Genomic DNA, 23,172 nt, shown 5'->3' with positions numbered 1-23,172 from the left:
CAATTTGTGACCTAATTTAAATATATGACCTATATTTCAATTGAAATTTTATCTAAAGGGGATTCTTGAGACGTGAGAGACAATGTGTGCACGAAAATGCCATTCTGGTTAAATTGATAATTATGAACAAACGGCTTCCTTTTGGCTTTTGGTATCATTTAACAATTTCATTCATTGGACTATACTATGCAATTATTTCGGCTTCAACGAATAATACATGTTTGGCATAGTGGAAGAGCCATCTCTAGCCTGGAGACATTGCAGGAGAAAAAATAGAGTCAAAGAAAGTTTAACCTTCAATGTCGCCCAGTTTTACCCTCTTGACCTTGTTGATTGACTGGTGTACGATGAGGACAGCACCTATTATAAAAAGATGTTTGGGTTAGTTCAAAGATTGAATAATAACTAGTTAATACATAGTTGTGTTGTTTATTGGTTTTGTCTGCTAAGAGAACTCCACACTGTACAATACCTGGTATGTCTTTGGCCCCTTCTTAAGCAGATATCCAACACTATTGAGATTTTCTATGAAGGTATCGATGTCAGGTACTCGTAGACCAATCTTATCTGCCAAGCTATATATTTCCTACAGGACATAGCATAAGTGGACATGTGGATAGGTAGAGCCGAATGTGATGACTTATCCGCGACAAGAGTAAATGACAGAAGCATACCGAGATAGAAAAACAGTCTTTCTGCTGCAACTCAGATTGCTTGTTGAGTGCACCCAGAAATCGTTTGGCTTCTTTCTGTTGACTCATTCCCCCACTTCGACCAAAATCCAGGACCCCATGCTCATCTACATACTTATCGTACAGGGATTCCTTCATTATTTCAACCACATCCTGCAAAGTTAGTGACCCACAATGAAATTAGCACGTAAAAACTCGAAAGGTAGTAGAACAGAAGCTCTTAATTTTCATGTGAAATCATACGATCTGACCACAATTTGGTTATTAAAAAATTAGCTTATCAATTAGTACAATTAAGTTCTCAATGTACAACATGGGAATTCTAACCTAGAGACCAGAAGCTAGAGCTACAAAAGAATGTTTTTAATTTCTTCCCCCCATTCTTCTTTGAAAAAAAGTAAAAATTTTAACACGGTGCAAAACTAAACAATAAGTCACTAATAAATGAGCCTAGTTTCCAAAAACTATTTTGGTAATTAAAATTTGGCTATATCGTTCCATAACTAACCATTGCATCTTCTACTGTAATTTCTTCCCTGAGGTCTACTCGTGCTCGAGCTTCTGCCAGCCTCACCAAACTTTCCAGTTGCCTTGCTGTTATCGGTGTACCATCCGCTGATGTATTCTGGTCACGCAGTTGTAAGTAAAATCTCTGCAAGATGTCTGCTGCGGGCTTTGACATCCTAATTCCAAAATGGAAAGATGGGGGTTTGGATAGATTTCGAGTAATGAGGCTTGCACGATTCACAAGTGCAAATTTGCATCTATAAAGAGTTGGTCTGTTGCATTGAGTTCTAAAATGTATAGCCATTACTAGTTAGTTAAGGGATTAGGTGGAGTTAGTTGGCTATTGCCTCAGTAAATGGAGCTCTCTGTATGTCATGATCAATTCAAAATACTGATGAATACTTCTCCACGTTTCCGCTAGTTGTTTTAACATCAAGTAAAATACTAGAGAGAGCACGTGTTTACCTGGGGAACACAAAAGTTCTTGCATAGGCTATATATTTGCGAAGAAGTTGGCCAGGTAATGGTACAAAATCTCCATCTTTTGCTTTGTCCAATCTCAGTCTTGAAACTAAAGACTCGCGTTTTGAACCAGCATCTACTTTTCCATCATTCTCCATTGCTACATTCTTTAAAGCCAAAGGAGATATATCTGGTTCGGTAGAAACTCCTTTCTCAGTGGACAATTAAGTGTAAAAGAAAGGAACAGATGAGAAATAGGATGAATACCTTTACGTAGTCTTTTTGCTGCAGAGGCACGTTCCCCACATCCAGCATGAAGCTACAAGAAAAAGAATTCCATCACGTCCTACAATCACAAATTACTAATTGAGCGAACTCAAAAGAATTAGTTGTTTGTGGAACAAATCTTGCAGTTGATTCCAGAATATGAAAGATCTTTCCTTTTTTTCTTTTTTCATATTCATGCAGGATCATGTCATTTTCATGTGACCAACTCTTAATCTAACTATATCTTGTTGGCAAGATAGCTCATTGAATATTAAATTTTAGATAGGTGTCCACCATGACTTCAACCATTTCCTCTAACTCCTTTACTACTTTCTGAGCATTAGGCCGTAATTTCTTAAAGCACATTGCCATCAACTCAAATATCTTATTCATATCTGATCGAACGAGTCGCCATGCATTACTCATAATATTTCTTTTATGTTTACCCCAACAGTAAAGATAACTCATGATTATAATGTTTTCGCATCCTCTTATAGATCTTGCCAGTAGTAAGTTTTCACTGGTTATAGGTTCCAACCAAATTAGACAGGGTACGAGAGAGGTGGTCGTAGCATCATATACACAAATAGCAGAGGTATGAACTTACCGACATGATGTGCTCCGAGACTCTCTTATCCAGAAATTCGTCAGGTTTATCAAGCAATATAAAAACTAAGTCAAATCTCGAGAGAAGAGCGGCACTCATCTTCAAGTTTTCATTCACAGTTTTTGCCCGGCTGCAAGTTTTATTTCGAGAATTAATGCATTGCACCGGTAAAACAAGAGAAACAATCACGTTTTATTTTTCTTTAAAAGGAGACAAGCTTCTTTATTAATAAAAAGTAAATAGTCAAATATATTATACAACAAGGAGGAGGATAATAGAGAAACAATCACAATTTATAGGCATAGGCACCATCATTATTCATTATGATACTTTTCCTTTTTCACTGCAATAGTCCTTATCATATATATATTTCTCGAGGAATAAGAACAGTTTCTCTATAAAAATCAATCTCGGAAACGATGAAATTGCTATTTTGAAGAGGAAGGACTGTGCGAGAACTACTTAACCATGAAGATGAAAGATGTTTCATAAAAAAATTTTAAGAAAAAAAACCATACTTGACGTTTTAGATGTTCCATTAAAAAAATGTTTTATCAATCACAAAATTGAATAGACCAGAGAGAAAATTACTGAAACAGATACATTACTGTTCAACTAAATTTACTTGTAGTAAAACAACAAAAATTTACTTGTAATGACCACCAACAGGGTTAGCTGCAGCTAAAATAGAAGTGCGAGCTGATAGACTTGCTACCAGTCCGGCTTTTGCAATTGATACACATTGTTGTTCCATGGCTTCCAGAAGGGCCTGCAATAATCTAATGTAAGAAAATGTAGCCATGAAAAAGGAAACTAAAAATTCAAGTGAAAAATTCAGGTTTCAGGTCAAAACACCTGATGTTCTGCAGACATTTTATCGAACTCATCTATACAACATAATCCACCATCTGCAAGTACCATAGCCCCTATGGAAAGTATCAATTATCATCACTCAAGGGGAAAACAATATATTTATTATAATGCATTTGCAACATAGAAGCATTTAAGCACCGTTAGACCCAGATTACGATTATAGAAGCTCAAGAAGAGATAATCCCAGACTTGATCATTCATATAAAACGCTCTTCAATCAACTAATGTACTTCTATTGTTGAACATAGAAAGATAAGAGCCAATGTCCTTCAACTTCTTTATCAACTGTGAAATCTATATATGCAATTAGTTAAAATCAATGAGCATTACCAGGTTTCTGAATGTCAGGATTTATTCGGTGCTTGCTAGTCAAGGAATAAAAACAAAAATCTATGAATGACTTTCAAAATCATCAAGCAGCCACCATATTTTGTTTCCACGATTAAAAAGGCAGAGAATCAGACCATTATAAAAACTAATTTTTGGGTTTCAAATAGGAGATATCGTCGCAGTGCTTAAGAAAGACATACCAGCCTCAAAAGCATAGTCATTTGTCATGGAATCCCTCACAACAGCTACAGTTAGGCCGGCCTTGGTTGTTGCATTACCACAAACATATATACCACGTGGAGAAATAGCTGCAGCAGCTTGCAGTAGTTGACTTTTGCCAAGTCCAGGATCACCTAAGAAATTGACAATGAAAAGTTATCTATTATCTATAATGTATTTACCATACAGCACACTTTTCAAAATACATATCAAAATCAAGAAGTGAGCATGGAAAGGGAGGGACATTAGAAGTATACCAACTACTATGACATGAATATCCCCTCTGACAGGAACTTTATTCTGGTCTTTTGAATGCTTTCGCACACCACCAAACAGTGCTAGTGTTATTCCCGCTTTTTAGATTCAAGTTGATCCACAAAATATAGTTAGCAGAAGAAAATGAAGACAAACAGCATTTTTGTACTTCTATAAAATGTTACCTTTAACAAGTTCATGTCCATAGATGGAAGGACAAATGGATTGCAGTATTTGACGAAAGACATCCGAACCATATTCCCCAGAGAATTTCACAATAAATTCTAAATCTCTTGGGGAGAATGAGAATAAATCAAGCAACTCAGTTGCTCTTGCATTAGAGTTAGAATCTTGCAAATCCTCAGGTGTAGACTGTGACTTGGAATTTTTTATTGAAACAGCCTCCAGATACAAATAGTAAAATCCTTGGTTCTTGCTCTTCGATTTTCCTGAAAACATATGAAAAGTTACTCTTAATTGTACTGGTAAGAACGGTAATTAGAAATCCACGACATGAACACCGTTTACAATTATCATAGTGTACTAACAAATTATTAGACTTCAAAACGAAGTTAAACTAATTTTAGCCCTATGAATTGCTATTATCAAAAGGACAGTGTTAGCTATCGCACTACTTATTGATGTGTTGGTGTCTGATTTCCGTCATTGAAACTGATGTGACGAATGACGAGAAAGTCATGGAATTGCTGATGTAACATTAATATGGTCTCCCCCTTAGAGAAGAAAATCAATTAAAACCAACATTAGCCAACATCCTACGACTTTGGAACAAAATAAAAACATACGAATCGAAATTTATTTCTGCTTGTATTATGAAATTCTTGATGAAAATGATGTTGAAGTATGTACTTGCGGCGTGAGAGGTTTAGACACAAACTGTGGGTAAAAAAACATCTGACCTATCGACTTTTACCACTCATGGGAAATATTGAAAACTACACAAGAATTGAAAGAAATATTGTACCTCCTCCAATATCCATGTAATTATTAATTACTCTTATAATTCCAGTAACAGTGACAACATCTCCAGGGATGCATGCGTCAACTAGATCTTCAGTCAGTTCACATTCGACAGTTCGAGGCACCCTGCCTTCTTCATGATCATCAGGTTTAGTGAGTTCTTGCAATCTGGAAAGATTTTTAAAAAATATTCCACATTCGCAGTAGAAGGGAAGATTATGTATCCCCATGGGCACGCAAGAAGAAATAGTTAATAAAATAGATTCTTTTTTTCGAGGAGTTGGCGGTAAAACTAAGAAGAGTATACTCAGCGTTAGAAGTTACCGTATTTTTTGAAAGTCGATTGCTTCAGCCGTCGATCGAATGGGATTGAATGTTTTGCTTTTGCACCCATCCAACTCACAAAACGATGGAGGTGAAAACTTACCATCAGGAAAGCTGCGTGTGATATGGCTTTTGCACTTTGCACAATCAAAGCTCATTTGCACCACCAAGGGTTTGACAGTGCTAACTTTAACAACAGTACCACGCACTGATACAAGCTTGTCTGTCACATCCCAAAATAAGCCTACATCATTTACTTAACAGTGAACTTTAGACTTGATAATAAATTTGTCAGAAGCTAATAATTACCAATATATGCCGCCTTCAAATTCTTCAAAGCAAGCATAGATTCTGAATAGTTGTGCAATCGGACTAGAATTTTTGCTACATCTTCTAAATTATGCACCCACTTGGTCCTCATTACCTGCTTCAAATACGAGTTAAGCATCAAACCCTGAAAGTATGTTAGAATAGACAGAGAAGAACGAAATTCTCGTAATAATTTGTTTTTGACCTGATGAATTGCAGCACTCATACATTTGAGAGCAACTTTAGGATTTTCCTCTAACATTATGTAAAAATCATGTTGATCCCAAATCTTCCGGAATTGTTGAAAGTCAATTGACAAAATAAATATACCACGACCATCATCGACAGCCTGTTAAAACAATTGAACATCAGTTCCCTCCTCCACGTGATGTTAAGAAAAAGTGAGAGGGGCATTGATTGGAATGTTTTCGCTTATAAATGATAAAACGAAGATGGATACTGAATATGAAACGAATCCAAACTACCTGAAAATATTTACATAACTTTTCGTGTCCAGAAGTTCGAACTTCGATTCGTTGCAAGTACGTTAGCAGTGGATGTGGATTACCGATAGTTAAATCAATTCTTCCAACCTAGAAACAAGGAATTTCTAGTCCCTATTGTATATAGGAAAAGGGTACAGAGACGTCCATTAAATACAATTAAGTCCCTGTACCGCTCAGACTAAAAGCGACCTTGAAGGAACTACCTACCTACATCCAAACCTTGATGCAAGGTCATATTTCGAACACTCGAAGCCCGGCGCCAACGAGTTTAGTCAAATTTTATCACATAGAAAGCCAAAAAAGAAAGAAAATTTTGAAAAACCAATTCTAACGAGAGAGAAAGAATTACCTGTGAAGAGAGATGTCGACCTGCCGGAGAAGAAAAAAAGAAACTGAGCTGAGAAATGAGGTTGAGCCATCCATTTTCGACAGTGAAGACAGTTCGGGGGAAGTACAAATCCAAGATATCTCCAGCAATGTTGAAGTCTGAAAACGCTTGCTCCATGCCTACGTTCACTCCGCTTGATCTCCGGACATTTTCATCTCAACAAAGCGTTCATCCAATTTTGGCGGGAAATATAGATGGCAGCATTTTATTCTAGATGGTGAACTGGGCCGACCATCGGCCCACGTCAAGAGTGCTATTGGGCTAAAGCACAAATATAAAGGTCCAGTTCAAACAAGAGGCTAATTTCATGGGCCAATTCTGAGGCCTATTGTTTGTTCCTTTGGAAAATTGTGATCAGTATGTAGCCAGTTATCAAAATTAAGGCTACGTCAGCAAAATGGCAAATACCCTCCGGTATAAATAATCTATAGTTTTAATAACACTAGGATTTCTCTTCATTGTCAACTTCACAAGTACTATATACCTATATTTCACGACTTTGATAATCCAAAAATATAGTCACATTACACGGTACATTTAGTAACTTGAAATATAATTATGTATGTAAAATATAGCGTACAAGTTTTATCAAACGAGTCAAAATAAAAATCACATTTTAAATAACACTTTTACTTTAATTGATTCAAACATAGCCCATGCTCAACAATGACATTCACTTTATTTCAAAAATAAGAACCTCGTCTTCGTGGTAAAAACAACTGAGTGGCATATTAGTTTTATTTAAATTATTTTAAACTGATATCATGGTATGGTAAAGAAACAATAGAGATATTAAACTCTCCTTAAAAAATTAATAGTGTTTAATTTAGATTTGTTATCATAATATGTTTTTTTGTTACTAAATCCATATTTAATTGGGTTAAAAAATCCATAATAAAATGGATCCAAAATTACTACAATAAAATTTTCATTGCAGTACAGCAAAATGGTTAAAAAAGGAACATTCACAATACTATTCACGAACAAAAAGAGGTAAAACATGCCAACCATTTCCGAATTCTGAATGGTGCAAAATCAAAGTCGTCAAACATCTCTTCGATCTCCAAAGGGTCTCATACCACGAAGCTCACAAGCACCACAAACATGACAAGGTCGGCGATACCAAGTTAGCTCACTGATTAGCAATGCCTCCATGTAATTGGTATCAGATGGTCAGCTGCAGCACAATAGACCTTCGCATTCCATCAGAAAAAACCCAAAAAGCCATTAGAATTGGCTGTTCCCGGAATGGTCTTGCTTAGATGGGCAAAGATGGGGCCATTAGTGATCCACATTTGAGGCTGCAGCCGGGAAAAAGCATCCTTGGGATTTATTTGGAATAGCTTTTCAAGTGCTTTCTGTTATGGTTAGAACACCATTTTAAGCACTTGACATCATTCCAAATAGGCCTTGGTTAGAGAGGATATTAATGTCAACAGCAGATATCAAAGTTAGATGAAGCAGTGAGATAATGAAACTTGTGAGTTTTGACAAGAAAGTGGGAGACTTCCTTTGAACATTATCTGATATTTCACAAGCCGAGAATCCTCATTGACAGTTAATAAACTCTTTTCGAGAACCGATGACAACCAAATTTATGATTCTGACTTACCTTCTGCAAGCATAAAGTTGCCTTCTTCTTTCCACTCATTGAACCCTCTCTCAAACAAATTCTCTCACCACATTCACCGATCACTTCTCTGAGATGGAACCAATAACCATACCATCAACATTAGGTCTAGAAGTCCGGTGATGTATTGTTAGGTTCTCCCTGGGAGTTAGTTGCCACCGTTTCGTTTGCATTACTGAAAGATTCATTTTCTTTGGTCAATTCCTCCCTCGTAGCTCCAGAAATATCCTTACTTTCTGCACATGCATCTGAACCATGCAAATCGGTATTTGATCCTTCACGATGAAGCTCCTTGACTTTTTGGTCGAGTGCATTTGTTTTCGACATCTTAGTTGCAGAAGATTTATGAGATTTCAAATTCATGGTAGGATGAATATTAGCACGAGTTGCGCTCTTGGGCAACAATCTAGCAGGTTGGAGCTTTGAGGGCTTGATCTTACTTTCGCCTCCATTTGTGCTGACATTTCCAGCTCCAATCTTAGTCGTGCCACCAGGTACAGCCAGATTAGATTTCGGGCTAGATGTTTTACTCTGAAATACAGTCAAATTTTGGTTCCCTTGCTTAGGATGACTTTAAAAAAAATCCCAAACTAAGATACCGGATCGTATAAAATATAATAAAACTCAAAACTTACCCCATCAAAGTATCCGATTTTAGGAGACGGCAATCGAAGGCCCGAAGGCTTCGTTGAAGCGGGAGGGAGTATAGAAGATTGCGAGGAAGCTTTCTTTACTGATTGAGACAGCAAACCAGTAGTCTGAGTATGCGGTCCAACAGGATGGTTTCTTCCATCATGAGAAGCTTCACTGTCCGTAGAGATTCTTTTGCTTGAAAGTGAGCGAAGGCTAACTCTTGGGCTATTTGATCGTAGTTCAAGAGTGGAATTTGACGATGACTCCGTTGACCACTCACTAATAGAGCTAGCAGGTGATATTCCTGAAGCAAACTTAGAAGAGAGACGTGATTTCCCAAAAGGACTCGTGACCTTTGATGCAACTCGTGATGGTGTTTTTTGGACACCCGAGGAAGGTAAAGCCTTACACTCTGTTTTCTTCCTCACATCTTTGGAGGAAGATTTACCAACCTTGTCAGATGAACTTGTAGAAACGTCGGAGGAAGTCTTTTGGCCACTTTTAGCTGAAGTTGAAATTCGAGTAGGCCTATGTGCAGTAGTTCTAAGACTAACTGAATCCCGCCTATCTGTAATTTGCGTGAAAAAGAACAGAATGGGTATATATTTGCAACCCGTTTCAAAGAATATATATATAACTAAATTAAAGTTCTAATCACCTGCAGGTCTTGTACCACTTATAGTACCATCCTTTGCAGTGGCTGTAGGATTATGGCCAAGGGAAGGCCTCTTTGATGATAATGAGCTGGAAGGAAGCCTGCCGACTGCCTTCAATTGCTTCAAAAGTAAGAACACTTTCTTTTTTCAGAAGCATCAAAAAAATGTGGGACAAATGAGTAGAAAATGGTCAACAAAAAAAATGAGATGGCTCTAAGACAGGCATATGCTAGTCCCTCGTCACAGAATTCTATGTTATACACTTGCATTACATGGGCATCAGTGGTACAATATAACAAAAGCAATGGACTTTGACCTTAATATCATATGAAAAAAATAAAATGCATCGAGTCAAAAAGACCAGATATAAATTTATAATATTGCTGGTGGTCCGTTGATGAAGATGCCATTGCTGTGGGATAATACTTAATAGCCACAGAAGATATTTGAATTCTACAAAATCAGAAAAAACACTAAGGCTTATAAACTTAACACTACCTGTCCACCGCGCGGTTGAGAAGAATTCTGCTTCATAGTTCTTCCAGGTCCTTGCAACGCATCAGGTAGCTTACTGGATGCAGAACTGTCCTTCATCTGAAGTGTTACACAGTAACATTATGAGTTCAAATGTACAAAAAAAGTTTAAATCTAACTTTAGGGTATTTTAACTCTTATTCCATTTTGATTTATATACTTCCAAATGTTCTATTTTGATCCCCAGACTTGTATAAAAATCTTCTTTTGTCCTTAGTCACAGAACTTCCCAATACCCTTAACAAAAATTTCAAGACCATGTTTTTACCACCACCTATATATATAATAGAGTATGAATCTATGATACCATATCTAAGGACAAGTGAACAAGAAACTTAGTAACAAGGATTGAAGATAACTTTTATGAAAAATCAAGCATCAAAATAGAACATGTTGAAAATATAAAGAACAAAGCAAAATAGGTACGAAAGTTCTATTGACCAAAAAGTTATTTACACCTATGAAACACTAAGAGGATGCAAAATTATTTACTTGCCTTATTTTGTGAAGTAAGATCAAGCCTTCCTGCAGCTGAAAATAATGCAGTAATGTTAGATTGAGTTATAGTGAGATATAAAAAGATAATATAAAAGATTCATAAAGTCTAGCTAAACCCACAGTTCTCCTGCAGAGTTAATGGCAAACTCCTACGAAATTTGAAACATACAGATTTGCATGGAGAAGAAGAAAATGATCTCTCTTGCCGTTGCAGAACAGTCAAGGTGGAAAGTATAAAGAAGATAATATTTATGTTCTGTGATCTGTACTCTACTGTCCCACAAGAATCTTTCAATCTAATTATCCAATAAATAGAAGGTTGCGATTCTATAGCACGTAAAGAGCTTCATGTTTTGAAAAGAAAAACTGGTTCTTCAATGAGAACCATACAAAAGTTATAGTACTATTCCCGTTATGAAGCTGGCCTTTTTTGAACAGGCTCTTATTTATTGATTTTATCTAAATAACATAAACAAAGCTCAATTAGTTATCACTAAACCAATATTTTTTAGAAAAAAGAAAGTAGCTCACATGGCGGTTTTCGTGCTTCCTGTCGCCCGGATTCAACTTTCGTCCTGGAATTAGCCTTTCCAACTATTCTACTAGATTTTTGAATTGAAGCCCTTACATCTTCGAATAAATTGCCCTCAATGCTTTCTAGTGGCATAATTTCACTTTCCAATGTAGATATTGAATCTGAAGACTTCTGAACATCTTCTGAAATTATGGGTAACACACGTTTTTCATTTCTGCCTACCGGTGCAATCATGCTAGTTAACTCCTCAGGATCCAAAAACCCTGAAACACAAGACGTTGGAACAGTAGAGGTATAGAGAACAAAATTAAAATCATATTACAAACGCAAATAAGACAATACCTGCACTGGTGAAGAAAGCGCTATCCCATGCTAAACTCTTACGCAAATTATATTTTCCATTTCTTCTGATCCCTTCCGGTTCCGAAGATGGGAGTAATTGAGCTTTATCCTCTCTCTGCTCGAACGCATCTGTTCTCTCCTGTATTCTGCTACAATCTATGGCCTCTGATTGTCTGATTTTATCATGTTCATCGTCCTCATTTGTAATGTCTACACATAAGCACATAAAAAAAAGGTCCAAGACAATCATCAAAACTTCGAGTTTCCCAGACATTAAGCAAATCTTCCAGTTCTTAAAGCCAAGAAAATCAATATAAAACTGCCGCAGATGAACGACGCGTAACTAAGTAAAAAAGATTAATATCAACCAAAAACAAAAATTAAAGCAACATTTGAGTGGTAAAGAGAAAATCGAAAATCCAAGAAAAACAGAAACCACACAACAGAAATCCAACTCAAGCAGCTCGATACATAGAACATACGGCAAAAACACAGATTATCAGCAAAAATAGGATTAGCAACGCAATAAATAGAACTGTACTAAAATGAATAATTTCCGGAACAGACCTAAAGAATTGACGTCGTGGAGGTCGCAAGAAGGAGAAGGGAGGAGAAAATCGTCCTCGGAGGCGAAATCGATGAGGCTGAGACGGCAAAAACGGCGATCGGTATCAGTACCTACGGCGTCCATGAAGATCGATCTGGATGAATCGCGAAAGAGATGATGATCTGTCGGAATCGGATTGAAGGATTTCGAAAATCCGAAGGTGGAGAGAAAGGGACGGGAGGTTTTGGAGAGGGAAAAGGAGGGTTCTGATATTTTAATTTATTTGTTTGAAATCGGTGGAAATGGCGGTTTAAAATTAGAAACTAAAAAGATCATTTACGCCCTTTTATTTTGAACTTCTTTCTATTTCAGCCTCTCCAAAATTAATTTATTTTAAAGTTTAATAAATGAAATGTTTTATTAATTTTTTTTAAAAAAAAAAAACAATGTATAAATCATTTATACCAAAAAATAGTAATCTATACCCATAGATACTAATTTCTTTTGGAAAAAAACATTGCAACGAGTGATCTAGATATTGATTGAAATTAGGTTAACTAAATTTGAATGTGATGGTGTATAAAAATGAAGCATATTCAAATATAATAATTGATTATATTTTACATGATAAAATTAGGAAAGAAAAATTGCAAGATAGGCCTTCAGTTATGAGATTATTAGAATATCACCCACCAACAACCTTTTAAATTGAGGTACATTGCTCCCTATACTATAGATATTAATATTTCTGTGATCTGACGTATAAACATATTAATAGACGAAACCATATTTGAGTATTATAGTTTAATATGGTTCAAGATCAATTTGTTTGTTTGCGAAACCTTTCAAATGTCTTTTTTTTTTAAAATAAATCATTTAAGAAAATCAAAATGTTTCACGATCATTCGAAATAATCTTGAAACACTCTAAAAAAAAATAAATATATTTTTTATGCAAAAAGTTTTTTATAAAAAATTGATTTTTTTTTTCTAGCGTCAATCCGAACTTAAAACCTAATAACTATCGAAAATCAAAATATAAAAATTAAACAATAAATTACGTATTTATTATAAAAATAATTGTAATAAGTAATATTTAACAATAATTTTAATAATTAAACATATAACAACAATGTTAAGAAGTTACAATTATGTCAAAGTCTGAAGTTACTATTCAAATATTTGTAACATGATTAGACTTTAACATTTTTGTTAATATTTTAAATATTTATTTATGTTCACAAGCATCTCTATTAATAGAAACTCAACATCATTTTGAAAATTAGGTTACAACTGATAATATTATAGTTATGAAATGTTGTAGAATAATTCTTATAACTAATAAGGTGTTGCTGCATTATAAAGTACTTATTATTCAAGAGGTTAATTAAATTTATAACAAACTTATAAATTAGAATTGATTCGTCAAATTAATGGGATCATAGCAACTTGTCCTTTTTTTCAAGTAAAAATTACTTGTAACTGACCATTGAAGCTGAGTTCGCACAATTATATACATCTCAACGAGAATGACCATAGGCCATAGATTGACTGGTACTCAATAAGTAATCTATCAATCATACATCATAACTTCATAATCCATATTAATATCTATCTAATTTTTCTTCTGAAATGAAAATATCAAATGAAAAAAGCATCTCATGCTACTTTTGAAATAAGCTAAATGAACACATTTAAACTAAGTGTGAGAAATCGTAAAAACATAATAGGTTTCATAAAAAGCGTTTAAATAAGAAATTACTTATTGAAAAAAAAAACATTTTTTTCTCGAATCAAACCTGAACCTTTCAAAATTAAAAAAAAAATTAATTCTGCATCCGCCTAAATCAAATTATAACTTCTTAAAAGAGTACTTCTAGCCTGGGAATGAAAGTACTATGAAAGAACTCGTTCAAAAACATGGTTGTTGATATCTCTTAATAAACAAGACAAAGTTTTCAGATCAAAATGGAAGGAACTCGATCAAACGATTTCAAAAATAAGACAGCGAGGAGGGAGGCAATAACTACATATAGTCCAAAACAACCCAATAATCAAGAACTCAAAAATACTCTAAAATTATCGATAGAAAACTGTAAGAAGATGATGAACTCTGCCAAGCAAACTTAAGACCTTGGCTTCTCCTTCTTCTCCTTGAAAAGAGCGAGGAGAGACACACCTGACACCTTCACAACCTTGAATCGAACACCAGGAATATCTCCGACGGCATGTCCTTTACGACCAAATCCGGCAATCAACACTTCGTCCTGCAATCATAGTTTTCATATCAGTTACAAATTCCCTCGTATTATTTTGCAGAAGAGGAGGGGGGGTAGCCAACTTACATTTTCTTCAATGTAGTTCAAGCAACCATCATTGGGCACGAATGCGGCAATCTTCTTTCCATTTTTGATGAGTTGAACCCTGGCACACTTTCTAATGGCAGAATTTGGCTGCTTAGCCTCAATACCTCTGAAATCAGATCAGCAATTGCCCATTTAGATACAAAACATTCAAACATGGCAAAGAAAAACTCAGAATGCAGTTTAGAACTCAATAAATTCTGAAGTTACTAACAAAATTAAATCAAGTTGAGTGACAATTACTTGTAATGTTGGGTAAAGCCATGTTTGAGAGTGATACTAAAACAGCTAAAATAATTTTGAAACATGTTAATAATCAATCGAAATCAATTTTGATGACTTGAAAGTCTAATATTAAACAATAAATTGATTTCACATGATTTCCACATATTTAAGAGTGATTTTTGAACTTGAAAAAAGTTATTCTTAACCCTTTCAAAATAACTCCTAAAACATAATTTACCAACGCTAAAATAAATCAGGTGACTCACATACATGGTTCGACTTAATTTATTATGACAAAATTACACATTCTAATTTATGCTTGCAAATCCCAATTGAAAAAAAAATCCGAAATAACAAAAGCTAAGCTTGAAATCTGAAGGAGAAAACAGTTTGCTTGCAATCTTACATCTTTTCCAAGACGATGCCTTTGGCATGAGAAGAACCGGCAAATGGCTTCTTCCATTCATTGCCAAGGTGAGATTTCTTGTAAGCTTTGTCAGCCCACCTTTGCCTTCTACGGTGGGACTTCAGCTTGCGCCCAGCTCCCATACCTCTTGTTTTCCTGTTTTGGATTAAGTAATAACAACAACCATTAATCAATCAAAAGCAATAAAAAAAACAGATTAAAAAAAACCACAATCCAATTCATCTAGAAACCTTATTCACCATTACAGAGTTCTAAAACCATCCAAAAACTAGTACATTAGAGAAATCTATTGGTAATTGCAAACTAGATGAATACTTAGGACAGTTAAACTAAAATGAGGGAAAAAATTCTAAGAATCATTCCCTCCTTCTACCCTTTCCTTTACGTGGAAGTTAGGATAAATATCTCACCCCATGTTTGCAGAGAGAACGGTTTCGGCGAGGGCTTCGAAAGTTGAGAGGGAGGAGCTGCACCAAAACCCTAGTCTTCAAGAAAGGACTGCCAACAACGAAAACTTGATAATATATGGTGGAGAACGTGTTTGATTTCGGCCCATTAAAGATTTTGGGCCGGAAATAAAATTCAGAATTTAGGTCTTACGTCTTTTCTTCTCTTTTCTTTTGGAAAATTGTCACATATGAACTTTTGAAATATAGCCTATTATTTTTGTAAAACAACTCAAATATGATATTATTTATATATTACGATGCAAGATATCTCTTCTTTTGAACCCTTATCTAACCAAATCTAATTTATTACTCTAATATAAAATTTAGGACATCAAACTTCTACAAACGTGAAAATTAGACCAATGACATTCATAAAAAGATATAAAGTCACAATAATATGGCTATACTCCGTTAGAGAATAACAAAAATACATAATATTAACAAAGTTAGCAATACAAAACTTATCCTCAATAAACACCACTTTGTATTCTTGCCTTGATTGTGATTGAAAAACATTATCCGTTGAATCAAAATATTATTGATTTAATTTGAGTTTTTTATAAAATTAATATCAAATCATCTCTTGTCAAGAGCCAACTACTCTACCTTAAACTTATTGGATGAGATTTCGAACTAAGTAGAGTTCTTTAAAATACCAATCCTTCTAAATTTTGTTCACATATATGATATATATTTTAGACTTTCTAATCAAGGCTTAAATCGAATTTAATTATAATTACAGTACTAATAATAATTTTAATTGGTATTATTACCAAGTATAATTTAATTTAAAATCACTTTTCTTCTCATCATAGGGGTGAACAAAGATTTACCCATTAGCACAAATTTATCTTTTCCACGAGCACTGCAAAAGATAGACAAAGACATTGAAAAGTAGAGTTATACATTGCCCATTTGTAGCCACGGCATAAAATACATATTACAGAAGTCTTCAAACATAAAACAAGCCAAATGGCAATGGGGAAAGTAAAAGCCAGAAAAGAAGAGAACAATAAAACATCCTACTAACAGACATTCATACAATATTCTTCAGTAGTTTATTCAGTTTACTTCTGGTTTTTCTTCCACAAAACTCCAATCTTCTTCAACATATTTCCATTCTTCTTCTTTGGCGACTCATCGTCGAGATCTTCCGAGTACGGTGAGCCCAGAGGATAATTGTTATCCAAAGATACTATTCTATCAACAATCTTCCCATTGTTTCCAGTTGAGAGTATTGCAGCGGCTGCCTCAGCTGCTTTCCTCCACTGGTCTGCTTGCACTTTTAACCTCCTCAACTCAGCCTCCATTTCAGAGTTAGCAGCCTGTGCAGCATCTAACTGCTCGGCAACTCGGGCCACTCTTCTGTTGCTGTTATCTGCCTCTTCTGTTGCATGCTTGAGTTTCATCAGTGCTTCTTGCTCTGCAGCCTTGGTTGTTTCTGCCATAGTAACTGCTTCTTCGTTGATCTTATTTGTTTCTATTTTTATCTTCTCAATTTCCATCTTAAGTGCATCATTTTCTTGTGTTGTACTTTGCAACTCCGTCTCCTTTTCCAAGAGCCTGGTCTTCAACTCTGCCGTATCAGTCTCCAATTTCTTAAACTCCACTGCTAGTTCAGACTTCCTTTCCATATCTATCTTCTCGATCTTCTTCTTAAGTGCTTCATTTTCCACCATTGTACTATGCAACTCTGTCTCCTTTTCCAACAGCCTGCTCTTCAACTCCCCCATATCAGCCTCTAACTTCTTTAGCTCCATAGCTAGTTCAGACCCCCGGTCGACTGGAATGATTCTGCTCACCTCTGAGTTGAGCTCCTTGTTTTCCTCCACAACACTACACAATTGCGTTTCTTTCTCTTTAAGGTCTACTTTCAACTGGTCTAAATTTGCTCTGGCCTCCTCAAGTTCTGCTTTCAATTCTGCCTCTTTCTGACGTGACTCTACTTTCATTTGTTCCACGAGTTCGTGAGCAATTCTAATTTGCAATGCTGATCGAACATATTCCTCCTCGTACCGAGTCTCAGCTGCGGCTAATGCAGATTTTGATCTATCTGCTTCTAGTCTCATAGAAGTGAGCTCCGTTTTTATCAAATTGATTTCATCCTTCCCATTGTTTTCCTGGGGACCCACCAAACCATTGCTCGTAGAATCTACTAGACCTTTCTGATTCTCTCTGATCTGTCCCTCCAGTGATTCAATCTGAGCTTTTGATTGCTCCAACTCTAAGGACAAAGAGTTGTAAGCCTCAACGGCTTTGATTGCATCTGATTGGAGCTTTTCCACAGCTGCCTTGGCTGTTTCAAATTGATTTTGGTTTTTCCTTGCAACTTCAAGGGCTTGAGTTTCGGATTCTCTACAATAACTAAGCTCCTCTTTCAGTTTTTCAACTAGGGATAGAGTCTCCGAGAGTTTTGTTCTTAAATGATCTATCTCGGTTTGTGAAGACTCAGCAAGCTTGCTTCGGGTTAACTCAGATTCAGACACCATCTCCAACTGGACCTTGAGCCTCTGAACTTCGTTAATGGCAGAGGCCAATGCAGCAGCATCCATCGAATGTTGCTTTTGAACAGCCTCAAGCTCAGACTGCCACGCTCGATCACGATCCTGAGAAATTTTGTGCAGTTCTTGAACACGATCTTCCTCCGAAGCAGAGAGCTCTAGCACCTGCTGTTGGGATTGTTCAAGCTTTGCAGACATATCTGAAAGTTGTTTCTTTGCTTCTTCTGCCTCCTGTTGGGCTTGTCTTTTATGTGATTCAGATGTACTCAATCGGTCGCTTGTTTTCTTGAGTTCCTCCTGAAGTTGAGAAAGCTGTAATCCCAATTCAGCCACTTTGCTATGCCCTTTACTCTGAAATGAGAAAAAGAAATTCCTAATATTAACAAATCAAAGTGGTATCATATAATGTAGGTAGAATATAGAATCGCTGTAGTTGGTCACAAAATGTAAAACAGGTACCTCAGTGGCTAAACATCGTGGTGATTTCCGGTCAGTCACCACCCTAGGACTTCTCTCTTTGGGTGTCTTACTAGCAGCAAGTGGAGAAGTGGAAACGGAATCAGGATCTGAGCTTGGAGTTTTAAGTTGACGAGCGGTTCGAGGTGTTCTTGGGGATTTTCTTTGAGGTACTTCTGAGGAGCCAGTTCTGCAGTTAAATTCAAACAACTTTTAAGATCTGGTAATAATATATAGCTTTATCTACTTAGCTACAACACTAGGTGCCAATGAACTAAAAGAAATCTTTCATCCTGAGAGAGGATAACGTAAAAACACACATACCGATGGAGGATAAGACACGGTAGATAGACAAACAGTATACTTTACCATCTGCATATACTGTGTTTAGCATAGCTTGACTTGTAATTAAGAACATGGCAATCTCAATCAATCATCACTATTAAGTTGGATTGCATTCTCCGTTTGATGTACATGCCACCATGCTTCATTATTAAATAGATAAGCAAGATCATTCACACGCCTAATGTTCACCAATCTCTCTCCTCACTATCATCCATAAAACTACTTTGTCAACTACATTCCATTTGCATCCAGTTCTGAAATGATACATAAATTGCCAATCTCAATCATACACTTCAAGCACTTCCAAGATACAAAATTAATGTACCCCTATATGCTATGAGTCATCTTTATCTTCTTCTTTCCCCCTCCCTCTTCTTTCAATCACCAACTTGAAAATTCATAACTGAGAATTGTCATTCAATCCAACAAATACACCAGAAAGTACATTGACAATTTGGCATAGCTTACATGTAGAGGGCCAAGAGGCTAAAATATCATATGTCACACCTCCTAGAAAATTTAAATCACGCATGATTGCTTCTTTGGACAATATTAGTTCTTTAAGAAAAACATAAACAGTACAGATAACAGTTAAAAACAATCAGAACTCAAGAATAAAAAGTGGAAAGCCAAAAGATAAGCAACAAAAGAAAACCCGTCGGATTAAGCGACCAGAGGAGGCAAACAGCTAGGCAATTCAAAAACTAAACGTTAATCTTACTTTGCTTTCGGTGTCTGCATGCTTGTGTGTTTCCTTTACAAAAATAATCAAGCAGGTAAAATAATTGAGTTCTAGAGTCCTCTGACCCACTGTACCTGAAAGAGCCGAGAGAATCTTGACTGAGAAATAAACAGAAAAGGGAAGCCAATATATGTTTGTACAAAAAAATTATTTACAAAGGATGGAAACCTTACTACCATAGATCAACATCAGTACCAAACTTAACAAAAAAGACAACACACAATACAATCCCTTCAAAGAAACTCCAAAAAACTAACCCCACTACAACCAACAAAAGCCAAATCATACCATAATTTTAACTTAAACCTTTTGAAAGAATAAAAAAACTGTAAGAAAGAGAGGTCTATATTTATCATTATGCAAAAAACATACTTCAGACTTTTACCATTTCCTTTTTTCCCTTTTGCCCCTCCTTTTTGCTCTACAGTGAGCTCTGTTTTGAAACGCACTACACTACCCTAGCCCAAAATGGGCCCCCTGAAATTCATTCAAAGGAATCGTTTAAGGTGTATTTCGCACAGTTTTTTCAGAGGGAAATTTTCAGTCATTTGAACGTGTAAATTCCAGATCCACTCAAAAATGGAAAAAGAAAAACACATATGCTCGCTTTTGGAAACGTATTTGATTTTGAGAAAAGCAGTATTTCTCTCTCTTAAAGTTGCTTCCATCCAATAAACGCTATTTTGCATCAAGTTAAGCTAAACATAAAGCAATATACTCAATGATGGATCCTAAAAAGCTCTAACAAGTAGATTAAAGAAACAAACACGTCCGAGGAAGAAGCAAAACGAACATAAATGGAGAATGGTGAAGAATGGCTTTCAGAGTCGGTCCAGTTGGGTAAATAAACTGAACTCACGGATCTGAGAATATAAAGTATTCAACATACAAACAAATAGTAAGCAGAAACACAACACCAAATTCACTTCCACTTCCACTTTCAGGAAGAAATAGTTAGCAGAAATAAACAAGACCCCAACAGTTTCGCATCGTCAAAAAACCAAAACCATTCGGAAAACGCAAACGATTATTTTCAAAAACACATAACATTACGAGATAGTCAAGTCAAACAGATATCTTTCAGGAAACAGAGAAAGACACACATCCAAAAAGAAGCAAGTGAGTAAAAGAAAATGGGAAAACCAACGCTAATCTCAAACAAACAGCATTTGACGAAGCAAAATGAGGAAGTGAAAACAGAGTGTTGTAGTTACTTGAAAATGGAAATCTTTTGCTGCGGCTGGTGGAGATGATTTTGTGAGACTGAATGGGTTGAAAGGTGAGAAACCCTAGTTTTATGGAAATGGTGAAAATAGATGGATGGATGGATGGAGGTTGCAGTGAGTTGTTGTTGAAGTTGTTCTTGAGCTGGGTTTAGAGCTCAGTTCCCGAGTTTTGTTTTTCTCTTTCTATGACTTCAAAAGTCTGTTATGTAATGTCAGTGGGAGTGAGTAAGTGAAGAAGAAAAAGCAACGCAATATGACTATGAGTAGTACGATGCATTTCTTTATTCACTCTCTATTTTTCCTTTTTTTAGTGCCACGCTCTTCCTTCACGCGCTTCTTCACCCTCCAATCACTTCTTTTCTCCCTTCACGCGCTTCTTTACCTCCGTTCATTAGTGGTTTTATGAGTTTCATTTATAAATTAAATTTTAAATTTTAATATATATATTTTTTTTCTTTCTTTTTACATCTTCAAGTATAGTAAAAATTTAAAAATACTTTACAAAATATTCAAAAAAATTATCAAATTTTCTTTATTCTATTCATATTTTTATATATATTTTATAAATATTATCCATTCTTTTTATATCCACAAGAATTTCTCTTTTTTTTTAAATAAAAAATCGTTAATTTTTAAATGTAATATCTTTAATTCGTCTTTTTTCAATTTGTTAGAGACAATAAATAAATAAATAAAATAAAACTATTTACACTATATAACAAAAAAAATCAAATAAATTCGATAGATTTTACTATATTTTATAAAAATAATTTTAATATTTTATTATCTTTTTAATTTTTTTTTTCGTTATTTTGGCTTAAATTTAAATTTATGAAATCTAAAAATAATAATTATATCCAACCATAAATTTTATAGACAATGTTAAGTTACTTTATGTAATTGAAGTTGTTTAATTTCAATTTTAGTTTATATATGAATGAGTATTGAGTTTTATTGTTTATTTTTTATTTTTTTATTAGCATTTTTAATATGTATTTGTATTTAAATTATTATTGTTATTGTTATTGTTATTTAGCTAATTTGATTAAAAGTGATTGATTAATTTGATGTGATTAATTTTACCAAAATTAAATATTTGAAAATATATTTATCCCAATCAAACAAACAAAAAATTTAAGAACTAAAACAATATTTTAAACATCATGTTAGTCTTCTTTTAAAAATCAGTAACCCATGAAATTCAACACACGTGTGAGTTCTTTTAAGACTTGTGTTTATAGAAATCAGAGAAAATTGCAAATATTTATAAATACAATAAAAAAAATTAGGGTAATTATTATTTTAGATAATTTTTTGAATCGTAAAATTGTATATCATATCTACTAGTAATAGTAATAAACATCGATAGATGCCTATCACATGTTCGTTTTATTTACTTGTTTACGTGTAGCTATGTGTCGCTATATCGACATTTTTCAAAATGTATGTCGATTTAGTATCAAGGTGACATTTTATGAATTAAAGTTTAAATAATAGTTGGTTTGTATTCATTTGCTGTTACTTGTGTTTTTTATGGGCATAAATTAATGTTTGTCATAAAAATGTCAAATTACAAGTTTAATATTGTTTAATAAATTATCAAACTTTTATTTTGAAATCGGATGTAACCAAAAAATTAGATAGGCTACAATGATTGACATTAAACCATTTTTAGAGAAGTAGTGGTCTAAACGATTAAAGGTGGTTTGGATTGCATTTTTCAAGTGTTTAATTTAAAAAATAAATTATTTTGAACAAATTAAAGTGTTTTGAATAAATCGTATTTTAAATAATTTTTATAAATTTAAATTTAATAAAAAATGAATTTATTGGAAAACATTTTTTCTTTTAAGTTAATCCAAACAAACCGTAAATAATTCCAGGTTGTTTAAAGACTTGTTTGTGTGTCTTAAGGTAAAGTGAGTCAATAATTTAATTGATGTATATTTTAAAACATAGCGATCTATTACATATGTAAAATTTGACGTCCTCTCTTAATACCGTTAGATAAATTTAGTCATCAACAATGGTCATTTGAATTTTTGTGTTTTTCTTTTTTTTTTAAAATCGTATTAGTTGATTTTCATTATTTTTTAACAATATTTTCATATATCTTTTTATTAATTCATTTTGAACTATTGGCCGAAATTTTTTAAATTTGGTTTCATTGAAAACATTGTTTTAAATTTTGAAAATGCTTGCAAAAGGTAGATAACAAAATTAATTTTCTTTTTACTTTTTAGAAGTAAGACAGTTATCAAAACGATACATAAATTTAGTAATTACATGATGTGATTATGATACGATTAATCGAGATAGTTGTAACACATGCCATGAAATGTAA

General features: G+C 34.5%; 4 protein-coding genes across 9 annotated transcripts; all 4 read right to left on the bottom strand.

Annotated features, from left to right (window-relative positions):
- Positions 1-87: 87 nt before the first annotated feature.
- Positions 88-7,053, bottom strand: LOC103486450 (probable DNA helicase MCM8). Of its 4 annotated transcripts, XM_051084187.1 has the most exons (18): positions 6,682-6,769; positions 6,312-6,443; positions 6,032-6,175; positions 5,827-5,941; positions 5,518-5,740; positions 5,198-5,361; positions 4,398-4,661; positions 4,215-4,310; positions 3,939-4,091; positions 3,391-3,461; positions 3,186-3,304; positions 2,536-2,665; positions 1,929-1,980; positions 1,665-1,851; positions 1,201-1,375; positions 675-845; positions 473-586; positions 88-360 (listed from the first exon to the last, which is right to left on the bottom strand). In XM_051084187.1, the coding sequence occupies exons 3-18, from the start codon at positions 6,086-6,088 to the stop codon at positions 313-315; spliced, it is 2,139 nt and encodes a 712-aa protein (XP_050940144.1). In that variant the 5' UTR covers positions 6,089-6,175; positions 6,312-6,443; positions 6,682-6,769; the 3' UTR covers positions 88-312. The 4 variants fall into 4 exon arrangements, 3 of the variants coding, with proteins under 3 accessions (XP_050940144.1, XP_008442643.2, XP_008442641.2); XR_007820443.1 differs by lacking the exon at positions 6,312-6,443 and having other exon boundaries at positions 473-575; positions 6,682-7,053; XM_008444421.3 differs by lacking the exon at positions 6,312-6,443 and having other exon boundaries at positions 3,391-3,443; positions 6,682-7,052.
- Positions 7,054-7,551: 498 nt separating this feature from the next.
- On the bottom strand, positions 7,552-12,403 carry LOC103486453 (uncharacterized). 2 transcript variants are annotated; one of them, XM_008444424.2, is made up of 8 exons: positions 12,116-12,403; positions 11,549-11,758; positions 11,203-11,469; positions 10,670-10,704; positions 10,138-10,233; positions 9,642-9,750; positions 8,986-9,551; positions 7,552-8,881 (listed from the first exon to the last, which is right to left on the bottom strand). In XM_008444424.2, the coding sequence occupies exons 1-8, from the start codon at positions 12,237-12,239 to the stop codon at positions 8,459-8,461; spliced, it is 1,830 nt and encodes a 609-aa protein (XP_008442646.2). In that variant the 5' UTR covers positions 12,240-12,403; the 3' UTR covers positions 7,552-8,458. The 2 variants fall into 2 exon arrangements, with proteins under 2 accessions (XP_008442646.2, XP_008442645.2); XM_008444423.2 differs by having other exon boundaries at positions 9,642-9,759; positions 12,116-12,402.
- Positions 12,404-14,005: 1,602 nt separating this feature from the next.
- LOC103486454 (40S ribosomal protein S23) lies at positions 14,006-15,668 on the bottom strand. Its single transcript, XM_008444426.3, has 4 exons — positions 15,520-15,668; positions 15,089-15,244; positions 14,440-14,566; positions 14,006-14,361 (listed from the first exon to the last, which is right to left on the bottom strand). Exons 1-4 carry the CDS (start codon positions 15,522-15,524, stop codon positions 14,221-14,223), a joined length of 429 nt encoding a protein of 142 aa, XP_008442648.1. The 5' UTR covers positions 15,525-15,668; the 3' UTR covers positions 14,006-14,220.
- Positions 15,669-16,441: 773 nt separating this feature from the next.
- Positions 16,442-21,096, bottom strand: LOC103486455 (interactor of constitutive active ROPs 3-like). Of its 2 annotated transcripts, XM_051084186.1 has the most exons (5): positions 20,817-21,096; positions 19,582-19,676; positions 18,840-19,114; positions 18,519-18,705; positions 16,442-18,410 (listed from the first exon to the last, which is right to left on the bottom strand). In XM_051084186.1, exon 5 carries the CDS (start codon positions 18,255-18,257, stop codon positions 16,626-16,628), a length of 1,632 nt encoding a protein of 543 aa, XP_050940143.1. In that variant the 5' UTR covers positions 18,258-18,410; positions 18,519-18,705; positions 18,840-19,114; positions 19,582-19,676; positions 20,817-21,096; the 3' UTR covers positions 16,442-16,625. The 2 variants fall into 2 exon arrangements, with proteins under 2 accessions (XP_050940143.1, XP_008442649.2); XM_008444427.3 differs by lacking the exon at positions 18,840-19,114 and having other exon boundaries at positions 20,817-21,094.
- Positions 21,097-23,172: the final 2,076 nt, after the last annotated feature.

The sequence above is a fragment of the Cucumis melo genome, chromosome 4 (assembly GCF_025177605.1).
Source record: "Cucumis melo cultivar AY chromosome 4, USDA_Cmelo_AY_1.0, whole genome shotgun sequence".
Classification (NCBI taxonomy): Eukaryota; Viridiplantae; Streptophyta; class Magnoliopsida; order Cucurbitales; family Cucurbitaceae; genus Cucumis; species Cucumis melo.
The sequence above is the reverse complement of the archived record's forward strand: the minus strand, read 5'-3'. Positions and strand labels throughout refer to the sequence as shown.